At 43.9% G+C, this 20,313-nt stretch overlaps 1 protein-coding gene across 1 annotated transcript in view; it reads right to left on the reverse strand.

Annotated features, from left to right (window-relative positions):
- Window positions 1-6,106: 6,106 nt before the first annotated feature.
- The window catches only part of FBXO16 (F-box protein 16), a 47,889-nt gene continuing 33,682 nt past the window's right edge, over window positions 6,107-20,313 (reverse strand). The window contains exons 6-7 of the mRNA XM_028114224.2: window positions 18,789-18,891; window positions 6,107-6,286 (exon numbers count right to left, since the gene is read on the reverse strand). Coding sequence (XP_027970025.1) covers window positions 6,107-6,286; window positions 18,789-18,891 — 283 coding nt within the window. The remainder of the gene's footprint in view (window positions 6,287-18,788; window positions 18,892-20,313) is intronic.

The raw sequence follows: 20,313 nt of genomic DNA on the forward strand, positions 1-20,313 counted from the left end.
ACTAACTCCCTATTTTTCCACGTCACAGCCCCCTGGAAACCTTTATTTTACTTCTATCTCTTTGAATTTGACTATTCTAGGTACCTCATATAAGTGGAATCATACAGTATTTATCCTTTAAGACTGTCTTCTTTTTTTTTTTTAGATTTTATTTTATTTTATTTTTTTAAGTAAACACCCAACATGGGGCTCAAACTCACAATCCCAAGATCAAGAGATGCACGCTCTACCGACTGAGCCAGCCAGGCTGGCTTCTTTCATTTAGCATCATGGCCTCAAGGTTCATCCATGCTGTGGACTATGTCAGAATTTCTTTCCTTTCTAAGGCTAAAGAATATTCAAACACAATTTGTTTATCCACTCATCTGTCAGTGGACACTTGTGTTGCTTCTACATTTTGACTATTATAAATAATACTGTTATGAACATGGAGAGCCTAATATCTCTTCGAATCCTTGTTCTCGATTCTTTGGGGGTTTACACCCGAATTTCTGGGTCATAAGGTAATTCTAGGTTTAATTTTTCCATAGCATCTGTCATTTGACAACCCCACCAACTATTGCATAAAGGTTCCAATTTCTCCACATCCTTGCCAACACTTGTTATTGACGTTTTCGACAATAGCCATCCTAACGGGTGTAAAGTGGTAGGTTACTTTTTTAAAATATATGTTTCTTCTTAGACCTTAAGTTCTTCAAAAACTGAGTTTGTGGGTATTTGATTGATTTGAATGAAATCAAAGACCTGAGTTGAATACATATTTCCCTAAGGGTGTCTATAAATATGCAAAATTGCCTCGAACCTCTCCCCAATAGTAGTAAAAATATGTTTGCCCCGATATCAGTCATATCTGAATTTTCAAGAGACTGAAATGGGCCGCAAAGGAGCGGCTCCCTGGACTGAGATAGTGGGGAAGGAGCGCCCTCTTGTGTCCATTCTCTGTCAGTGTCAGTGGATAAAGAGGCCGGCTGAGAAATGAACATTATCAGACTTTCTGATGACATTCCAGTGACAACAGTCAAACTCCAGTTATGCCCCTCCTGCATAAAAGAAAATGTGGAAATACAGAGTGAATGAAACTGGGATCCTCTGAAGAGTTCCCAATCCAGAAGGCGGGTGGGGGGTTGGGGAGAGTAAAATATATGCAGAAATAACAATAGAAGACTAGAAACAAAATGGATAGATTACTACGTGAATACAGAAAGATTAAGACCTCGCAGGAGATAAGCCAAGATTCATATCAAAAGGCAAACCTCGCTGGTTAAGAAGGAGCTGGGGTTGGCACTGGAGTTTCTCTTGAGGCTCCAGGGTGTCCCTGGAGCTGGGAGTGCAGCCTCCCATGTAGGGGGTCACAGGAGTCCCGCTGTTAGGTTTCCAGAGGCCCTGTAAGGTTTAGACAAGCTCACCTATCCTTTGGAGGGAGGCCCTGGAAACTCATCACGCATTCCTTTCTTCCCTTTTGTGTCTTTCCCCTAGCTCCCTATCTCTTGACTTTCATCTCCCGACACTTCCTCCTTCCCTAAATTGGCTGTTGACTGGGACACTGTCTCCATAGCTTCTCCTAGCCCTGATGCTCCCAAAGATAATTACGTAGGTCCCCTGGCTTTAGGGTTTTTGCATGTACAACAAGCGCGGGGACCAGTTACAAAGGATTAAGAAGCTCTCTCGCCATCCTTGCTCCTGGAAACAACCTTCAGCTGGCTTCTCAGAGTGGGGGAAGTCCTTGCCTTGGTCTTCACCCTTCAATGCTGAATGAAGATGGAGTCAAGTATGGCAGTAGACGTGCAGAATGTCCACTCAGGTAGAAACTAGTGCTCATGAGGGAAACAGCGTGTAAAAAACAAAAAACAACAAAACCAACAACAACAAAAACAGTTATGGTCAAACACACCTGAGTTTAAAGCCCAGCTCTGCCTGCTTGTGGCTGTGGCCACTGGCGCCCCATCACTTTGTCCCCAATTCTGCAGCTATGAAATGAGGATAACAACCTGACTGCCTCAAAGGATTTTTGCCAAAATTAAATAAGATAGAGGACACAAATCGTTTAGGGAGTATCAAGTATAATAAATGCCCGTCTTCTCCCCTCTCTTGCTCCCAGCCTCCTTCTGTTCCTGTAAGTCTAGTGGCTGTGGCTGAGACTTCTGGGTCAGTGGCGCAATAACCGAGAATTTCTAGGTCAACAAGAGCTGTATGGGAAGCAGAACAGCCGCTTTGTTGGTATTCTTGCGCAGGGTGGTGAAGGGAAGGTCTTTCCAAACCATCCAAATTACTTCCCAAGACTTTTTGCGTTGCCCAAGCCAGAAACCAGGGAGCCATTCTTGACTTCTCCTGGTCTCTCATCAACAAACCCCCCCCCCCGCCGCCGTCACTTATCTGTATTTCCAAGTTCTGTTACTTCTCCTTAAGCTATTCTAAATCCTAGGGTTCTCTCCCTCCCCCTGCATTACTTTAAGTCACCGTTGTCTTGTCCCTGGAAGTCTGCAATGCCTCCCTGACCAGCCCTGCAGAATTGTCCCTCTTCTTAATTATCCAGCAGATAGAGCTCTTCCTACATCCAAGTCTTAGCCAGTCACTGCCCTGGATAAGATCACTTCTTGATTGCTCAACTTCTCTCAAGATAAAGTCTGAACTCCTTAGTGTGCCTTGGTCCCTAAATTTGGACTCCTGCCGACGTTTTCAGCTTTCTCTCTCACCAACCCTGCTATGCTGGACTATCTCCAGGGCATGGACAAGGCACAGTGACTGAGAGGTTCCTGGATGCGGGGGGACTTTAGTGCTAAGAGCAGGCCAGCCCTGGGCAAACCAGGATGGCTGTCACCCTAGTTTTGCCTTGGGTCTCCATGTACTCTGTTCCTTTCTCCCAAATGCTTCCACTCATCTGTCCCGCCTCCTACTGACTCCTCGGTACCACTCATCCTCTATTTCTGCTTGGCCATCCCCTGTGCAGCTCCAGATGGAGGGGTTTATCTGTCCCCTCCCAAAGCTGTCACAGCTGGTGCTCCTTGCAGCCCCTGCTCTATTTGAATGGCTGCTTTGTCTCCCCCGTGGTTATAAACCCATTAAAGGCAGGAAGTTTTTTTCCCCCTCCCTATATTCCCAGAGCCTAGCAGAGAGTCTGGCACAAGGTTGGAGTTCGATAGTTTTCTTAAATTAAGGAATAGCAATATAAATTTATCTTTCTCAATTACCATCTAATTCATATCACTATGGGGAAATGTTATGGATCGAATGCTTGTGTCCCCATGCAAATTCATATGTTGAACCCCTAGAATGACTGTATGGAGATGAGGCCATGAAGAAGGAAGGAAGGTTAAATTAGGCCATAAGGGTGGCGTCCTGATCTGATAGGATTGGTGTTCTTATAAGAAGACACACCAGGGAAAACCTCTCCCACACACACAGGTACCAAGGAGAGGCCATGTGAGCACACAAAGAAAAGGTGACCCCAAAGGAAAGGTCTCACCAGATGCTAACCCGCCAACACCTTGATCTCAGACTTCCAGCCTCCAGAGCTGTGAGAAAATAAATGTCTATTGTTTAAGCCACCCGGCCTGTGGTGTGACCAATGATGACTAAGGGTCACACAAGGAACCATCCTGAGGCAAACAGTCTATTCTAAAATGGCCCCAATTATATTTCCCATCCCACATGTTCTTCCAGAACCTTGCAACTCTCCCAAATCCCTGCCTGCTCTTCTTGAAACTCGTCACGAGAGCATAGTGGAGTGACACTATGAGACTTGCGAGGTTAGGACAAAAGAGGTGATTCAGAGCCCACCCGTCTCTCTCTTGGGATGCTCATCCTTAGAACCCAGTCCCCATGCTACAAGAACTCCAGCCCAAATGAAGAGGAACAGGGACTCCTGCCCTCAGCCCTGGCTGAACGCCCAGTGAAAGACTCGCATGCGCTTCCCAGCCATGTCCCTACACCATCTTGGAATTGGATCTTCCAGCCCTCTATTGGAAGGACCCAGAGGCTGTTGTGTGGATCAGAGATAAGCTCTTCCCGAGGCCCCTCCCAAACTGTAGATTTATGAGGAGAATAACAGACTGTTGTTGTAAGCAACCAAGTTTGGGGCTGGTTTGTTTTATAGGAATAGATAACCCAAATACAGCTTGAGACAAGATGTAGCCACTTGTACTAGATAAGCCCTTCTTTCTCTTGATAGGTCCTTGCCCCAGAAGATTCTGGTTTATTTCAGAAGAGACAGGGACATACTCCAGACTGGTCCATTCAAATATTGGCCCACAATGTGACTGGATCCTGACATAATCCGGGGGGCAAAGCAGGGCAGAATCCTGGAGCTGTAGGCCACCCCAGGTGCACAGCAGCCCTTGGCTCCTGAGGGCTGACCATGAGGGCTCCGCCTTCAGGAAGAGGAAATCTTAACTGATAGCCATCTGCTCTGCCCATGGGAAGAACACCAGGTCTCATCCTGGGTGTTTTGTTTTTGTTTTTTTTTTTAATTCTCTGCCTCAGAGTCATGTGTTAGTATCACCTTGGGTGGTGCAAACTAATCAATTGTAGGTTGGTTCTGTTTTGTCCTACACCAATCATTTGGGCATCGAAACCACTGTACACTGCATCCTGGGCCATCCTTCCAGGCCACCATCTTGAACCATTCAAAAACAACTCTGTATATGTATGTTACAGTATGGAATACAAGAACATGAGTGTTCAACATTACATGATTGACAAACATTTGGTTTTCTATCATTCTGCTTTACTTAGGTAACTAAGTATCCTAGAATGGTTAACTTTTGGGACCTTGAAATGGTTACATGAGTAGGTGGTTTAGTTTAGAATGTATGACTAATATTTTTGCAGCCAGGTAAAATTTTCTGCTTTCCAATGACTCTTTGGAGCCCATTTACATTGCTTAAAAATCAATTATAATTCCTTCTTTGGACATTTTTACATTGCCCCCATTGTGCTGGTTATTCCTCACTGTCCCACTCATATAGTACCCCGCCCACTCACTCCTGGCCATGTTTCTCCCCGGTTGTCTTTGTTCTCTGACTTCTGGATGGGTCTGACCAAAGCCAAGTGCTGTTGGAGTGTGGAGGGGTGGGGAGAGAGAGGGCTTCTCCCCCTTCCTTCCCTGCCAGGCCTTGTTATCTTCAGTGACTGTGTTCCTCCACCACAGAGCATACATCATGTTCGGCAGCCCCTCTCTGTGGCTACAGCTCTCACTGGGTTCTAGGAACAACAGGCCCTTTCCCTTCTGCCTCTTCACGCCACAGGGTAACAAAGGCTTCCACTGTTGCTAGTTCCTAGGTGCTTCACCATCTCATCTTGATTCTCTTAACCCTCCCTACACTGTTGTTGTGGGCTGAATTGTGTTCCAGTCCCCCAACCCCCCACCCAGATTCCTATATGGAAGTCTTAACCCCCAGGACCTCAAAACAGTGACTGTCTTTGGAGATAGGGTCTTCAAAGAGGTAATTAAGATTAAATGAGGTCATATGGGTGGGCCCTAGTCTAATCTGACTTGTATCCTTATAATAAGATGAGATGAGGACACAGACCCCACCCAGAAAGAAGACCACTGAAGACATGGGGAGAAGGTGGCCACCCACCCTCCCAAGCCGAGGAGAGAGGCCTCGGAAGTAACCAACCCTGCCGACGCTTTGATCTTAGCGTTCCCAGCTGCCAGAGCTGTGAGAAAATAAATGCCTGTTGTTTAAAAGCCACTCATCTCTGGTATTTTTGTTATGGCTGCTGGAACAGATGAAGACCGTGGTACTTTGTGATGGCAGCTCTAGCCAACGAGACACCATGGTAAACAGCCCCGTCATTAAACTGCTCAAGTAGCCTTGGGAGTGTGCTGTCTGCATCTTCTGGGACCCTGCCCCACACTCCCAATATTACCACTGTTGCTATCCTGTGTCCCTTTATCAACCCCATGGTATCTAGCCTCACATTTGTGTCTAAGTTTGTAACTATGTAAGCACTTATACCATGAATACCTTTGACTGAAATACTGTAGAACTCCCTTTCCCAAGTAGGTACCTAAGCTCAAAGTTTCTAAGAGAGGACCCAAGTAACATCCAACTCTCCAATGTGTAGAGCACCTTGTCACTTCTATCAAAATCCTTTCACATTCTTAAATTGACTTCGGATCTGGAGGCTGGCTGGGTGATGCCTGAAGCCCAGAGTGCCTCTGAAGATGTTGCATGAGGATTTTTGTGGCTGCTTTGGTGGCCGGGAGCCCTGCCCATCGATGAGACCAGGCAAGATGAGCGGGAACTTGGAGAGGAGCGCTGGGTTCTGCACTTAGGCATATCTAGGGAGGAAAAAGACATCATTCTGAGACAGCCACTGAAACAGCAGAGAGGAAGCTATATAACTAAACCCATTTTAATGATGCGAAATAGCTCTCTCACAGCATAGGGCTGGTGGGATCTATCGAGACTTCCCAACTTCACCACTCCTAACCCCCACGCCATCTTCACCTTGAGCTAAGAATCAGTCTGTTAGTCTCCAAAGCGCTCTCATGACCATAATTTCATTTGAACCTCAAGAAAATTCCACAAGGTAGGTAGGGAGGTATTAGCATCTCCGTTTTACACATCAACAAAACCGAAGGACAGGCCGTTTACATGCCAGCCCAAGTTCACAGAGCAAAAAGGTGTCAGAGCCAGGTCTGGACACGTGAAGCTCCCAGGCCCAGTGAGCATTGGTAGAGTTCCCATATTTTACACTCACTACTAATCTGTGCATGCACACATTTGCTCTAAAAACGCAAATGTCACAGGTTGACATTCTAACCAAAACTCACAGTGAGAAAGGATTTCTCCTGGACATCTGGCCGTGAGCAGGAAAGAGGAGAGGGAGAGATGGAGAGAACAAGAGAAAGAAAGAACACAAGCTGAGCTTGCAGGGAGCATAAGCGATGGACTCTCATAAATTCCCTCTTACATTGGCCCCTACTGTGCAGACAGTCAGAAGGAGATGGGGCAGATATGCAGACCCTGTCTCCTTCCCTGAACACAATCCCGGTCCCACGACTCCATATTCAGCCAGCATGTCCCAGCCGTCAGATCCTTTGTTACATCCCTCTCATGCTCTCCCGGATATGTTCGCCACACACAGGGCTTCAGTTAATCTGGGGAAATCCTACTTGAGACTTTCACTGAATCAGAAACTGCTTCAGCCAATTGTTGCCGTCTCCTGTCCTCTGGTCCAGAGAACCTGCTCCCTTGTTATTCCACAAAGATGCCCCCCGGTCTTGCCTCACACCCTACACCAGCCTCACGTAGTCTATTCCTTCTCTAAATCTAACCCGTCCTTCAAGGTCCATCTTCTCCAAGAAGCTTGAGTGTCTAGACCCTCAGGGATTTCTTTCTTTCTTTTTTTTTTAAATTTTTAAAAAGATTTTATTTGAGAGCGAGCGAGAGAGTGAGCGCGCACAAGCCAGGAGAGGGGCGGAGGGAGAGGGAGGACAGACCCCCGCCGAGCAGGGAGCCCGACGTGGGACTCGATCCCAGGACCCTAGGATCACGACCTCAGCTGAAGGCAGACGCTTAACCGACTGAGCCACCCAGGCGGCCCGACCCTCAGGGATTTCTGCCTCAGCTGGATTCCTGAAGCCATTATTACCAAGTCCTCTGACTTCGCATTGAACATAGGTTCTTGGACATTAGTATTTGCTCCTGACTGTAATTATTTGTCCCCTGGCAAGACTGCAAACGCCCTGAGAGCAAAGCTGGAATCTTATACTTCAGTGAATCTATGGGTGCCCGCCTATACATGTTTGTTGATGATTTTTCTGGGAAAAAGGAGGCTAAGCTGGGATTAAATGTAGCAAGTTGTTAGAACCGGAGAGGAAAAAAGGGAAGAAATGGGAGCAAATAATCTTCCCTCCTTTAAAGCTTCCAGTGTGGTTTGAAGATCAACGCACAGTAAGCCTTTTTGGTGTTATTCTAAGATCAACATAAGGTAAAAGAACAAATAGAGGTGTTCCTTTGTGCTATTTTAGTAACAATGAAAATAAAATAATACCTGTTGAATGAAGAACAGGCCTAGCTCTCTGGGATACAAGAATGGGCTAGTCACACCTCACCTGTAACAGTTTCGAATTAAATCCTATTACTCTGCAAAGCTGATTTATCACTGCATTTGAGGAACCCCTTTCCCCTAAGTCCCCCTGGGTGGTGGGGGGGGGAAGTTCACATGCTGAGGCAGGCTCCTCTCAAGCTCTCCTTTTTTTAGCCAAGGCAGGTTGCAGGGATTCACACCATACCCCCATTCCCCTTGGTAATTGTCACCGCCTATCCATACTATTTGGTTTTTCTTCCCTCCAAGATCAGCTCTGGGAAGATGGTCTCCTTACATCCACCCTTTCTTTCTGTCTCTGAAAACAAGTGTGCAGACCCTCTTCATTTTAAGGCTTTAATGTCCATCATTACAAGAGAAAAGATAAGATTTAAGGGGAAAACATGGGGAAGGTACATAAAGGGTATAAATCTGACAGTCTTGGATCTTGATCAAAGCATCTGATGATCTGGTTGAAATAACTAGGAATTTCTTTTATACCAACACTGGATATGAGATGATAGAAAAGCACATATTGGTCTCAGTCCCATGTTCCTGGCACAGAGCTCAAACCCTTGTAATTTCTGAAGTGATAAGAGCACTTAGGAGCATCTTTTGTTCTGGTGAGGTGACTCTGGATGGGCTCCTGGATGGAGGCTGGTTACCAGAAGGACCAAGTCTTGATTAGAAGCTTAGAATTTTCAGCCCTACTCACCATCCTCCAGAAAGGGGAGAGGGGCTAGAAATGGACTTAATAATTGATCGTGCCTACATGATGGAACCTCCATAAAAATCCCAATAGGATGGGGTTGCTCTTACAAACAATGTTGTTATACATTATCTTTACTTATGTGCAGGTCCATCTGCTATAGCCTTTCCTCAACCTGTTCCCATGAAGAGAGATGGAATCAGCTACAGATCTTTCTCAACTTATGATGGGGTTGTGTCCCGATAAACACATCATGAACTGAAAATATTGTAAGTCAAAAAATGCATTTAATACACCTAATCTACCGAGGGCACCTGGGTGGCTCAGTTGGTTAAGCAACTGCCTTCGGCTCAGGTCATGATCCTGGAGTCCCGGGATCGAGTCCCGCATCGGGCTCCCTGCTCAGCAGGGAGTCTGCTTCTCCCTCTGACCCTACCCCCTCTCATGTGCTCTCTCTCCGTCTTTCATTCTCGCTCTCTCAAATAAATAAATAAATAAACAAACAAACAAATAAATAAATAAATAAAATTTTAAGGGCGCCTGGGTGGCTCAGTTGGTTAAGCGACTGCCTTCGGCTCAGGTCATGATCCTGGAGTTCCGGGATCGAGTCCCGCATCGGGCTCCCTGCTCAGCGGGGAGTCTGCTTCTCCCTGTAACCCTCCCTCCTCTCATGCGCTCATTCTCTCTCTCAAATAAATAAATAAAATCTTTAAAAAAAAAATACACCTAATCTACCGACTGTTACAGCTCAGCCTGGCCTACCTTAAACATGGCTCAGAACACTTACATTGGCCTACAGTTGGGCAAAGTCATCAAACACAAAGCCTATTTTATGATAAAGTGTGGAATAGCTCATGTAATGTATTGAATACTGTACTGAAAGTGAGATCTAAATGGTTGTTAAGTGTATCAGTTGTTCATCCTCCTGACTGTGTGGCTGCTTAGCTGCCACTGACCTGCATCACGAGAGAGTGTCAGACTGCATATTGCTAGCCCGGAAGAAGATCAAAATCCAAAACCCAAAGTATGGTTTCTACTCAATGTGTATTGCTTTTGCACCACCATAAAGTTGAAAAAATCACAAGTTAAACCACTGGAAGCCAGGGACCATCTATAATTTATTTTTTTTAAAAGATTTTATTTATTTATTTTGACAGAGAGAGAGAGACAGCGAGAGAGGGAATACAAGCAGGAGGAGTTGGAGAGGAAGAAGCAGGCTCTCTGCTGAGCAGGGACCCCGACGTGGGGCTCGATCCCAGGACCCTGGGATCATGACCTGAGCCGAAGGCAGATGCTTAACGACTGAGCCACCCAGGTGACCCAGGGACCATCTATAATTTAAATATATTTTTCTCGGGGCACTGGGTGGCTCAGTCGGTTAAGCATCCGACTTGATTTCAGCTCAGGTCATGATCTCAGGGTCGTGGGATCGAGCCCCGTGTTGGGCTCCATGCTCAGTGTGGAGTCTGCTTGAGATTCTCTCTCTCTCTCTCTCTCTCTCTCTCTCTCTCCCTCTCCCTCTGCCCCTCACCCTGCTCACATGCTCTCTAAATAAATAAATAAATAAAATCTTAAAAATAAACAAATGTATTTTTCTCACTGGTTGAACTTACTATTTTCTTTTCTTTTAAATATTTTATTTTTAAGTAATCTCTACACCCAACATGGGGCTTGAACCTACAACCCCGAGGTCAAGAGTCACGTGTTCTACCAACTGAGCCGGGCGGGTGCCCCCTTACTGTTCTTTTTCTAGAGGTATTTACCCAATAATATCTCCCAGTGTTGTCAGCATGTCTTTAAATGGAAGGACATAGAAGAGAAATAGAAGGCCATGCTTTATACAACAGAATTCTCCAGGGTTCTGTTCTTGGCCCACGTCCTAGGCAATCAGTGCCTATGTCTTCAATTGCCGGATTTATACCTCTTGCCCCACCGTCCCTCCTAAGCTCTTGGCTCATAAACCCAGTTCTCTTCTGAATACATGTACTTGTAGTCCCACAGGTACCTCACATCTAGCACGTCCTGCTGCATTTCCAGTCTCAGTGGTGGGTGGCGTGAGCATTAACACAGTTGCCCAACCCAGATACCTAGGAGTTACCCTTTCCTTGGCTGGAAGCTGTTCCCCTCCAGCCTGTAAGCACCTGGAAGGCAGGGACTGTATCTTGCTATGGTTGTATCCCTAGTGCCCACTCTTGCACCTGTAAAATACTTGTTGGATAAATGAATAGATGTACCAATGATTCCTCCTCTTTCATTTCAGGGCAGTGGCTGAAAGCACTTTGCAAGTGGATACTGAAGTGGGGATAGAAAATTCCTATCTTCAGTCTGGATGGCCATTTGGCTAAGGCCCAAGAAGGGCTATCACCCAGGAACAACTTTTTTTTTTAAGATTTTATTTATTTATTTGACAGGGAAAGAGGGAGAGAGAAAGCACAAGCAGGTGGAGCGGCAGGCAGAGGGAGAGGGAGAAGCAGGCTCTCTGCTGAGCAGGAAGCCCAACGTGGGGTTCGATCCCAGGACCCTGGGATCATGACCTGAGCCAAAGGCAGATGTCACCCAGGCACCCCCACCCAGGAACAACTTATGGATACCAGCTTGAATATATCTCTGTGTCTATCATGCTTCAATTGAATTTTATTTTCTGGTTCTCCATTCACGTTATTTGCAAAACTTTGCAAATGATCACTGATACATCAGCATTGGATAAACCCAGGGATCATGTAAGAGAATTGATTAGGTAAAGGAGTATGTGGATATGGAAAACAGATAAATATAGTAACAATAATGATAGCCTCTGAAGTGTGCCAATCACTCTTCTAGAAATACCACCACCACCACTTGCAAATATCTGACTGCTGGGCATTGTGTTAAGTGTCATACATTTATTATTTCTTTAAAAAATTTTTTTAATTTTTAAAATTTTATGTACGGATGTATGTATGTGTTTGTAGGCTCCATGCCCAGCGTGGAGCCCAACACAGGGCTTCAACTCACAACTCTGAGATCAAGAGTCGGATGCTTAACCAACTGAGCCACTCAGGTGATACTTATTATTTCATTAAATCTTCTCAAGCCTGTGATATGGTAAAGAAAGGTAAAGAAGGTGACAATCTCTATAGGAGATCTTACCCACCTCCCCCCTTTTAAAAATCTACCCTCAACTTTAGGACACTCAGTTCAAGAGTAATGTGGTAATATTATGTATAAATATGAAATATTGTGTTTGAATATCATAAGATCAGAAGTGTTTGTTTTAGTCATATAAACACAGCTTCAACTCATTCCTATAAATTGCCTCAGCATAGGATGGGGACTGAGTGGTAAGTAAGGGTCACTGGTGAGGATAAAGGCTCAGAGGATAGAAAAGGTGGCTGAGGAATGCCCACCTAGAGGGATTTCCTTCTGGGAAGAAAGTCTAAAACGGATGACTACTTATCCTGGCTCCCATTCAGTGTTTGCTTAACCTCTAGGATGGAGCTGCTGCCTGAATTTTTCAATCTGGGAATTCTGTGAGGAGGAGCCCTGCTATCCTCGTTTCTGCTTGAGATCCCAGATTGCCCCTCACACCTGTGTGGTCACACCGCTTTGGGCAACGCTATGGGGGGGGGGGTGTTCCCTTTTCCTCCTAGCTCACTCTGCTTCCGCGAGACACAGAGGGAAGGTGTTAGGGAAAAATCATCAAAAGAGTTTAAGCCACAGGCCTACCTTTGCTCTTGGTTTATCTTTTAAGTAACCTTGGAGTCAAGCTGTGAGCTGTGGAGGAAGGCTAAGCAACCCTAGGCAGGGTTTGGAAATTTCAATCCAAGACTATGTAATGGCACCATTTGGCCTAGGGATGTGTTGCAAAGTGTGCATAGGCCATAAAGTTCGAATGGTTATTTGTCAGCAATGATAGTGAACTTGAACTGCAAAACAGCCATGTCTTAGAAAATCGGCTTCTACTGTAGTTTGTGGTGAAATACTGTATTACTAAATGTTATACATACATTATTTATTTATTTATTTATTTATTTATTTAGCAAGCCCTAGGCCCAAAGCAGGGCTTGAACTCATAACCCTGAGATCAAGAATCACATGCTCTACCGACTGAGCCAGCCAGGCGGCCCACATATATATATATTTTTAAAACCCCAGTAGTAGCAGTGACTATCTGTCATAACTAATATGTATATAACTAATAATACTACAAAACTCACAAACACGGTTCTTCTCTTCTTCTCTTTGGTAGGTCCCAAAGAGAAGCCAATTTGTGTCAAATATTTTGTATGTACTAAAAGCAGGTAGCCATTTTGCCGCTGTTTAAATATTCAGCAAAAGAGAAGCAGATCGAGTCACTCCTGTTGGAAATGCCAGGGTAATTTATCATGCATAGCATCATACAACAAGAGATAACAAGACAGAACAAGAAAACTATGCTCTCTTAGAGGCAAAGGATAAATGCAAAGACTCTAAGTAGTGGTCCTGCCTGAGAGTTCACTTTGCCTCCGGGATTCTTAGCAAGCAGGTCCTTTCTTTTCTTAGGTATCAAAAAGTAACAACAACCAATATTGTAATTAGCAAGGAGTGGAGTGCATACCTGGCAGAACTCACAGCACTGAGTTCACCACACGCTCACGGTCCAGTCCGAGTGTGGAATAAAAAACTTAACAAAGATGAGGAGTGAATGCATGAACTATGTGCAGGCACAAGAGTACACAGAGACCACGCAGGGGAAAAAAAATATGTGGCTCACATTTCAATATACAGCTACGGATGCAACCATTTTCCATATAGTGGAAAGCAGGAGAGAAAGAAAAGACAAAGATAAAGATAACTGAGGGGAAGCAAAAGTAAAAGCAAGAAGGAGAAGCTTATTCCATAGGCTGGAGCCTCCTGCCAAGGTCCCCTGGCTGCCTGGCTGACCCCTCCCTCTGCAGCTTACCTTCTTTCTCTCCTGCAGCCTCTGGTGCTGATCTGGTGGGATTTTGATTTTGCTTACTGCTATTACCCAAACTAGCTACTATTTACCAAAGGCTTCTTTGAGCCAGGCACTAACCTAAATGCTTTCCATCCCCCCCTCCCAACCCTGGGAGGTTAGTGTCATTCCTAACTCCATTTAATAGACGAGGAGACAGAACCTCCCAGGGGTTAATAAATGGCCAAATCACAATCCTGCAAGGGAGTTATCATTATTCCCATTTTACAGATGAAGCAATGGAGGCTCAGAAAGGTTTAGTAACTTATCCAAAGTCACACCATTTTGTTAAAAGAGCTCAAGTCTGTCGGAGGGCAAAGCCCATGTTCTTTCTTACTCTGCATTCCAAATGGAAGTCTCAGGGATTTCACTGCTTGAGCTAAATGATTAAAAAATCTCCCATAGAGATTTCTAGTTCTGCACATCCAAACCAAATAGACGTTAGAAAACAAATACCTGGGGAAGTCCTCAGAATTTGAAAGAAATCTATTAAAGACTGCCCGCAGGACAAACACAACATACATTTGTTTCTTAAACACTTCTGTTAGAATCAACTGTATTTTCTAAAGCTCCAAGAAGATAGGAGACAGAAACCAGTTTTGATTGGTTGATCATAGAAACTCACGAGGGGGATGGATTCTTTCTGGCATTCTATGTAAAGTCACTTTAGCTGCAGCTGTGTCCCTCAGGTATTAGAAGAGAGCAGGGGGCGGACGTGTAGGGGACTGCGGGGTCCCACAGCTCCAGACTGTAGCCTGGAATGGACTCTAAAGATGTTGGAAACCAAGCTCTCATTTCATAAATGGGAAAATGAAAACTCACAGGCTGAGTGACTGCTAGTTAATTGTAGAGCAGAGGCCAGAACTCTGGATTTCCTGATTCTTAAGCCATTGTTCTTTCCATGACAAGAATCAGGTATCACTGTAGAGCATATTCTTTTTTCCTCCTCTTCGGCCTCGGAGAGGGGAAAAAAGAAAAAGGTGAGAAAGCTTGCAGAAGCATTTAAAAAACCAGAACACTAAGAATCAAGTTATCTTATGAAGTGTTGAAGAAGGTTAAGTGCAGAGGCTGGAATTAGCCGAGCACGGGAAAAGATAAGGTCTTATCTAAAGCAATTAGAGTAGGGCAATTCAAGGCTTGTGTTACTTGTATTTAGGTGAAAGCTCTGAAACAGCAAGCTTTTTGAAATCCATGGCCAAATCAGAACCTAGAAAGTGACGACTTCTAGTCTCCAAGTAAACGTTGAATGTGAGATAAAAAGTACTTCAGGTTTTTATACTTAACTTGGTAGGAAAAAGAAAAAAGGAAAAATGACAGGAAACTAGATGTGGGCTGGGGTCATCTGAGTCTACCTCCAGGCCCCAGGAAGTCCAAAGCCTACCCATTTTGTGAATGGTCCCAGGGACTTTTGTTTTTCTGGTCTTCTAGACTTCTGAGATCTTGCTTTCATGTGTAATTGAGAATTTACTGTAGAGATGGAAGGCGGGGTTGACATCCCAGCAACAGCAAATAACTTCAATCAGAATGGATCCTGACCCTGCTCCCCTACCTGTCTGAGCTTCTCTCCACCTGGCTGGCTCTCTCTCTCTCCTTCCCCCTCCTTCGCACCACCCCCCCCCCCATGCAGGAGCAGAAACAACACACTTCCTTTAATCTCCTGCAGAGCAGGTTTTCCCCACCTCTGAAGTCCAGGTGCCTATAGAATCCAAGCGCTCAAGGTGGCATCCCTCCTCACAAGCTCATCAAGGAGGCTTCCCCAGCCCCTCACCCCCACCCCAGGAGACAGCTCCCTCCTTCCCCTTCCCAAATAGGCTTTGCAGGTCCAACTGTTAAGATTAAAAAAAAAAAAAATTTCCCCATGTCTTTATACATGATGGGAAAATTTCTGAAGTTTGATTAAGGTAGTAGCACTTGCTATACTGCGGTAGTGTTTCTATTTTTTAATTGCTTTGTTCTGTATGGAATTTTATTATCATAACTAAGTGTAATAGACATTTCTTGATATTTACCTAATTTTAATAAACCGTCTTCAAAATCAGAAAGCATTAGTGATCAGATCCAGGCTTTATTCTATCAGTGATTCCCACCAAAGGTGGGTAAATGAAGCAGCTGTAAAGAGGCAGCTTTAGAACTGAAAGCCTTAAGAGGCAACTAGGTACACTTTTAAGGGGTGGGTCTTGAAAACTCAAGCCTATTAAATAATAGAAAACATCACAAGCTCACTGTTTGGCTTCGAAACTGTTTCCCTAAGCAGGTTTCTCTTTTTGGAGGTGTCGCTCATATTTGAAAGCTGTAAGTCATGGTAGGCAAAAAGTGAAGAAGCAGACGGCTCAAGGGATAGTCTCTGTACTCCTCCATGCTTTTTTCTGTTCCAACCCTTCCATTTCACGAAGCTCTGCCTTCTCCAAATATTTTCTGCTTACGGGGGCAAGGAATACTCAGTGTTCAGGTCTCAGGTACCTCTGGGCAGCTTTGTCCGTCTGTCCTTCTTATCCTCACCTCTATCATGTGTTCCCCTGAGTTCTGCCTGCTCACTTGTTTCCCTAGTTCCTCCTGAAACCTTCCTGCGTACAGCTATCTAAATGATGTGAGAACTTTCCATCAGACGAACACAGGGTTCTCTCCATTGCAACTGTACCAGGCTGTGTCCACCACCCTCTCTCTCTACAGTGGCAGTTCTCAGAGTTTTACTGCCTTTTCTCCTTCTGTTCCCTCATTGCATTTCCTCAAAACCCATTTCTTCTTCTCTCAGGTCCCACATCCAGCATTTCCGAGTTTTCACGACCGTCTTGCATCTCTGAGGAGGTTGCTTATTTCCTCTGAGCCACATGGCCCACGGTGGGGGCAAACTGGCACTGCGTGAAGACTGGGCCTGAGCCACTCACAGCCTCAAGGCCCAACATGGCCAGGCTTGTCCCAGGCATCATTACCAACAGAAAGATCTTAGCACAATTCTGGAGGGTTCAATTATGCCTTATGTTCCTAATCAAAACCGCTAAGCATAATTAGTGATGATAATTAGTATATTTACATAAAAATACAAGTAGATCCATCCAAGTGCACACTGCATTTTATTAATGGCTTCATTGTTCTCCATCATTGTTTAATTTGCCCTGGTTTCCCTTCCAGCCTTAATGAGCACAACTTTTAAAGTTTAGAAATATAATGAATTTTTTAACTTAAGCAAGCCCTTCTAAGTGTGTGACAGATGGTTAATGTCAAAAGCCCCTGGGGAAGGCTTCTGTTTAGCCTTTGATTTTGTTTTGTGTTTTCAGCCAGAGAAATGTTTGATTGGGCTGATAATTTATAAGCATACATCAACCATCAACTTTTATCGTCCTTTAAATTCCCGGCTATCCCCCAGATTTCCTGCTACTCCTGGCCTAGAAGAGGCCGGGAAACCAGGCAGAAGCATGCCTAAATGGCCTGTGTGATAAGGCTTATGAAGTTATTTTTCTCAATTAACGGTTTTCACTGACAATTTTACTGCTCTGCTTTAAGCTTCTCCATTCCCTTGGGCATCTGTACATATGTCTGTGATAAGCCTCAACCAGTCCAACAAAATTGGTCCCTCAGAATACAGACTGCTCTATTTTTAAAAAAGCTCATTTTAAAAAAGCTCTTTTTTAAAAAAATGTAACACTTGAAAATACATTGAAACAGAAAGTAATAGAGCTTTTTTTTTTTAAGATTTTATTTATTTATTTGAGAGAGAGAGAATGAGAGCCAGAGAGCATGAGAGGGAAGAGGGTCAGAGGGAGAAGCAGACTCCCCACCGAGCAGGGAGCCCGATGCGGGACTCGATCCCGGGACCCCAGGATCATGACCTGAGCCGAAGGCAGTCGCTTAACCAACTGAGCCACCCAGGCGCCCGAAAGTAATAGAGCTTTAAAACTGAGCTATAAAAGTGATTTATTCATGAGTACGTACGTATGCCTCTCCCAAGTGACATCCATTTTATATTAATTTTCCTTAAGTGTGTATCCTCAGCTTCTTTCTGGATTTTTACTACTAAAGTGAACTTTTTATTCCACCCTTATTCCCTTCTACTTTGCTCCAAAGACTCTCCTATACGCTGAGAGGGATCCACTGGGGGTACAGAACCACAGTTTGGGAACCTCTGCTATGAAATAATAATGCTCCCTAGTCACAATCACTGACTTTATTAGGTAGTCAATTAGCTATTTTTTAATTAGGGAAAGAAAAGTTCCTCATTCATTTTTTCTGAAGTTACTTGAAATGTATTTATAATCATGCTCCGCTGGTTGCAGGAAAGCTATGGAAAGTACACCTTTTCTCAGGTAAGTGGAACCTTCACTCTATAGGTAAGTAATTTCTTTTTTTTTCTAAGATATCTATTTATTTGAGAGAGACAGTGAGTGAGAGAGAAAGAGAACACGAGCAGGGGGAGGGAGAGGGAGAAGCAGCCTCCCCACTGAGCAGGGAGCCAGGACCCCGGGATCATGACCTGAGCGGAAGGCAGACGCTCAACCAACCAAACCACCCAGGTGCCCCTATAGGTAAGTAATTTATATAAAGACATTTCTATAGCCCATCCTCCCCCCACCCAAAAAGACTCACAGCAGAAGAAAGAACCCCTGATAACAATGTTCCCTTTATATTGTGTACTTTTCACAGCAGATTCATACACTTCAGTTCATCCAGTTGTTTTTTTTTTTACAGATGAGAAAATAGAGACTTAGAGTCTCATGTGAATAAAAGGTAGCACATAGGGAATATAGTCGCTGATATTATAGTGTTGTGTGGTGACAGATGGGAGCTACACTTGTGGTGAGCCCAGCATAACGTCTAGAAATGTGGAATCATGATGTTGTACACCTGAAATTAATGTAACACTGTGTGTCAACTATACTTAAATAAAAAAAAATTTTTTTTAAATAGAGGCTTAGAGAAATTAAGTAAAGGATGCCTTCAAGGTCACACAGCTTGTCCGTCAGAGACCAGAATTTAAACCACCGCTTGATGATTCTGATTAAAAAAAAAAAAATTTCATTTCACAAATAGGATTAGTGATCTAGCAATTTTCATAAATGTTACGGTGCAGAAGCTTTTATAAGCAATACTTACCAGTGACTGTGCTTTCCTTAGCTTAGATCTGTCCTGCAATTTATTTTTCTTATCATGCGATTGTCGACTGAAATCTGGGTTCATTTCATGTCTTTTTCTCCTTCTGTAAATTAGAAATCATTGGAACATTACAAACAATCATTTTAAATTTGCATAGCTATTTGTCTGTTGGACTTGGTTGTTCCTGTGATTTTAAAGGATTGTTTTCACTCAACTGGAAATGTAGCTCACTAGAGAACTGGTTGAATCAACTCCGGCCCATCCACACAGTAGAGCACTATGAGCTGTAAAAAGGAAAGCAGGGTATTATTACATCCAACTGGGGGGTGATCTCCAGCATATTATTGTTATACGAAAAAAAGAAAGGTGAATAAAATGGTATGTGTTGTGTACTACCATTTATTTCAGAAACGGATGTATTTGCTTAAAATTTTGTTAAGTGGAAGGACTATACCATAACCTCTTGAAAAATGGTTATCTATGAGTGGGCTTCCCATTGCAATCCAATCAAGAACAAAGAACAGTATGGAGGGGTAGGAGCAGAAACTAGACTTCTCCAAATACACTTTGCTTTATATATTTGACTTTGGAACCTGCTCAATTTTTCTCAAAATTACAAAATAAGACAAAGGAAGAAAATCCCTAAAATCTAAGAACAAAATGAAAGAAACAATCTCATCTCTGGAGCTGGTGGTGTTATTACACACGGAGGGATTACCTCATGGGACTATAAACACAGTAATTTGTCTGAATATCCTTAGTAGAATCTATCCTAAGGACAAAAACACAGGCAAAGAAATCTTAAACTGTTTTTAGTAATCCTATTGTTTGAATTAGTATTAGTATTGGTTTTCTAAAACTATCATATATATTCGGATAAAGTAGGGATCAGCAAACTATACAGCCCAGAGGCCAAGTTGGCCCAATTGTCTTTGTAAATAAAGCTAAATTGGGACATCGTCATGCGTATTGTTTGCATATTGTCTTTGGCTATTTTCAGGCTACAATGGCAGAGTTGAGCAGTTGTGACAGAAACACGTCCTGTAAAGCCTAACATATTTTTGTCTGGCATTCTCCAAAAAAGTTTGCCTGTAGTAATGGATCTAGGCCATGGTCCTCAATAGCCACTAACATCACAAAAAAGGGAGACAACCAGAAATCACGTGCCTCGTGATGGAAGTACATGATCTGATATACTCAAGCCTCTGGATTGGACCACCAGTATGGCCAAGTACAGGAGACAGAGAACATGTTAGGCTGCATGTTGGGAGTGCAATCAGCAAAATTCAGAATGTGAGAATCTCTACAGGATAAATGACCTGATTTCTATAACAAACAAATTGCAAGGGGGGAAGAAAAAGGACAGAGGGTAAGCTTATAGATCCAAAAAATACTTTTTTTTTTTTAAAGATTTTATGTATTTATTTGATAGAGAGAGAGAGCACAAGCAGGAGGGAGAGGGAGAAGCAGACGCCACACTGAGCAGGGAGCCTGATGCAGGACTCCATCCCATGACCCCGGATCA

The sequence above is a fragment of the Eumetopias jubatus genome, unplaced genomic scaffold (assembly GCF_037043125.1).
Source record: "Eumetopias jubatus isolate StellerSeaLion01/CBP00866 unplaced genomic scaffold, mEumJub1_p1.0 scaffold_2, whole genome shotgun sequence".
Classification (NCBI taxonomy): Eukaryota; Metazoa; Chordata; class Mammalia; order Carnivora; family Otariidae; genus Eumetopias; species Eumetopias jubatus.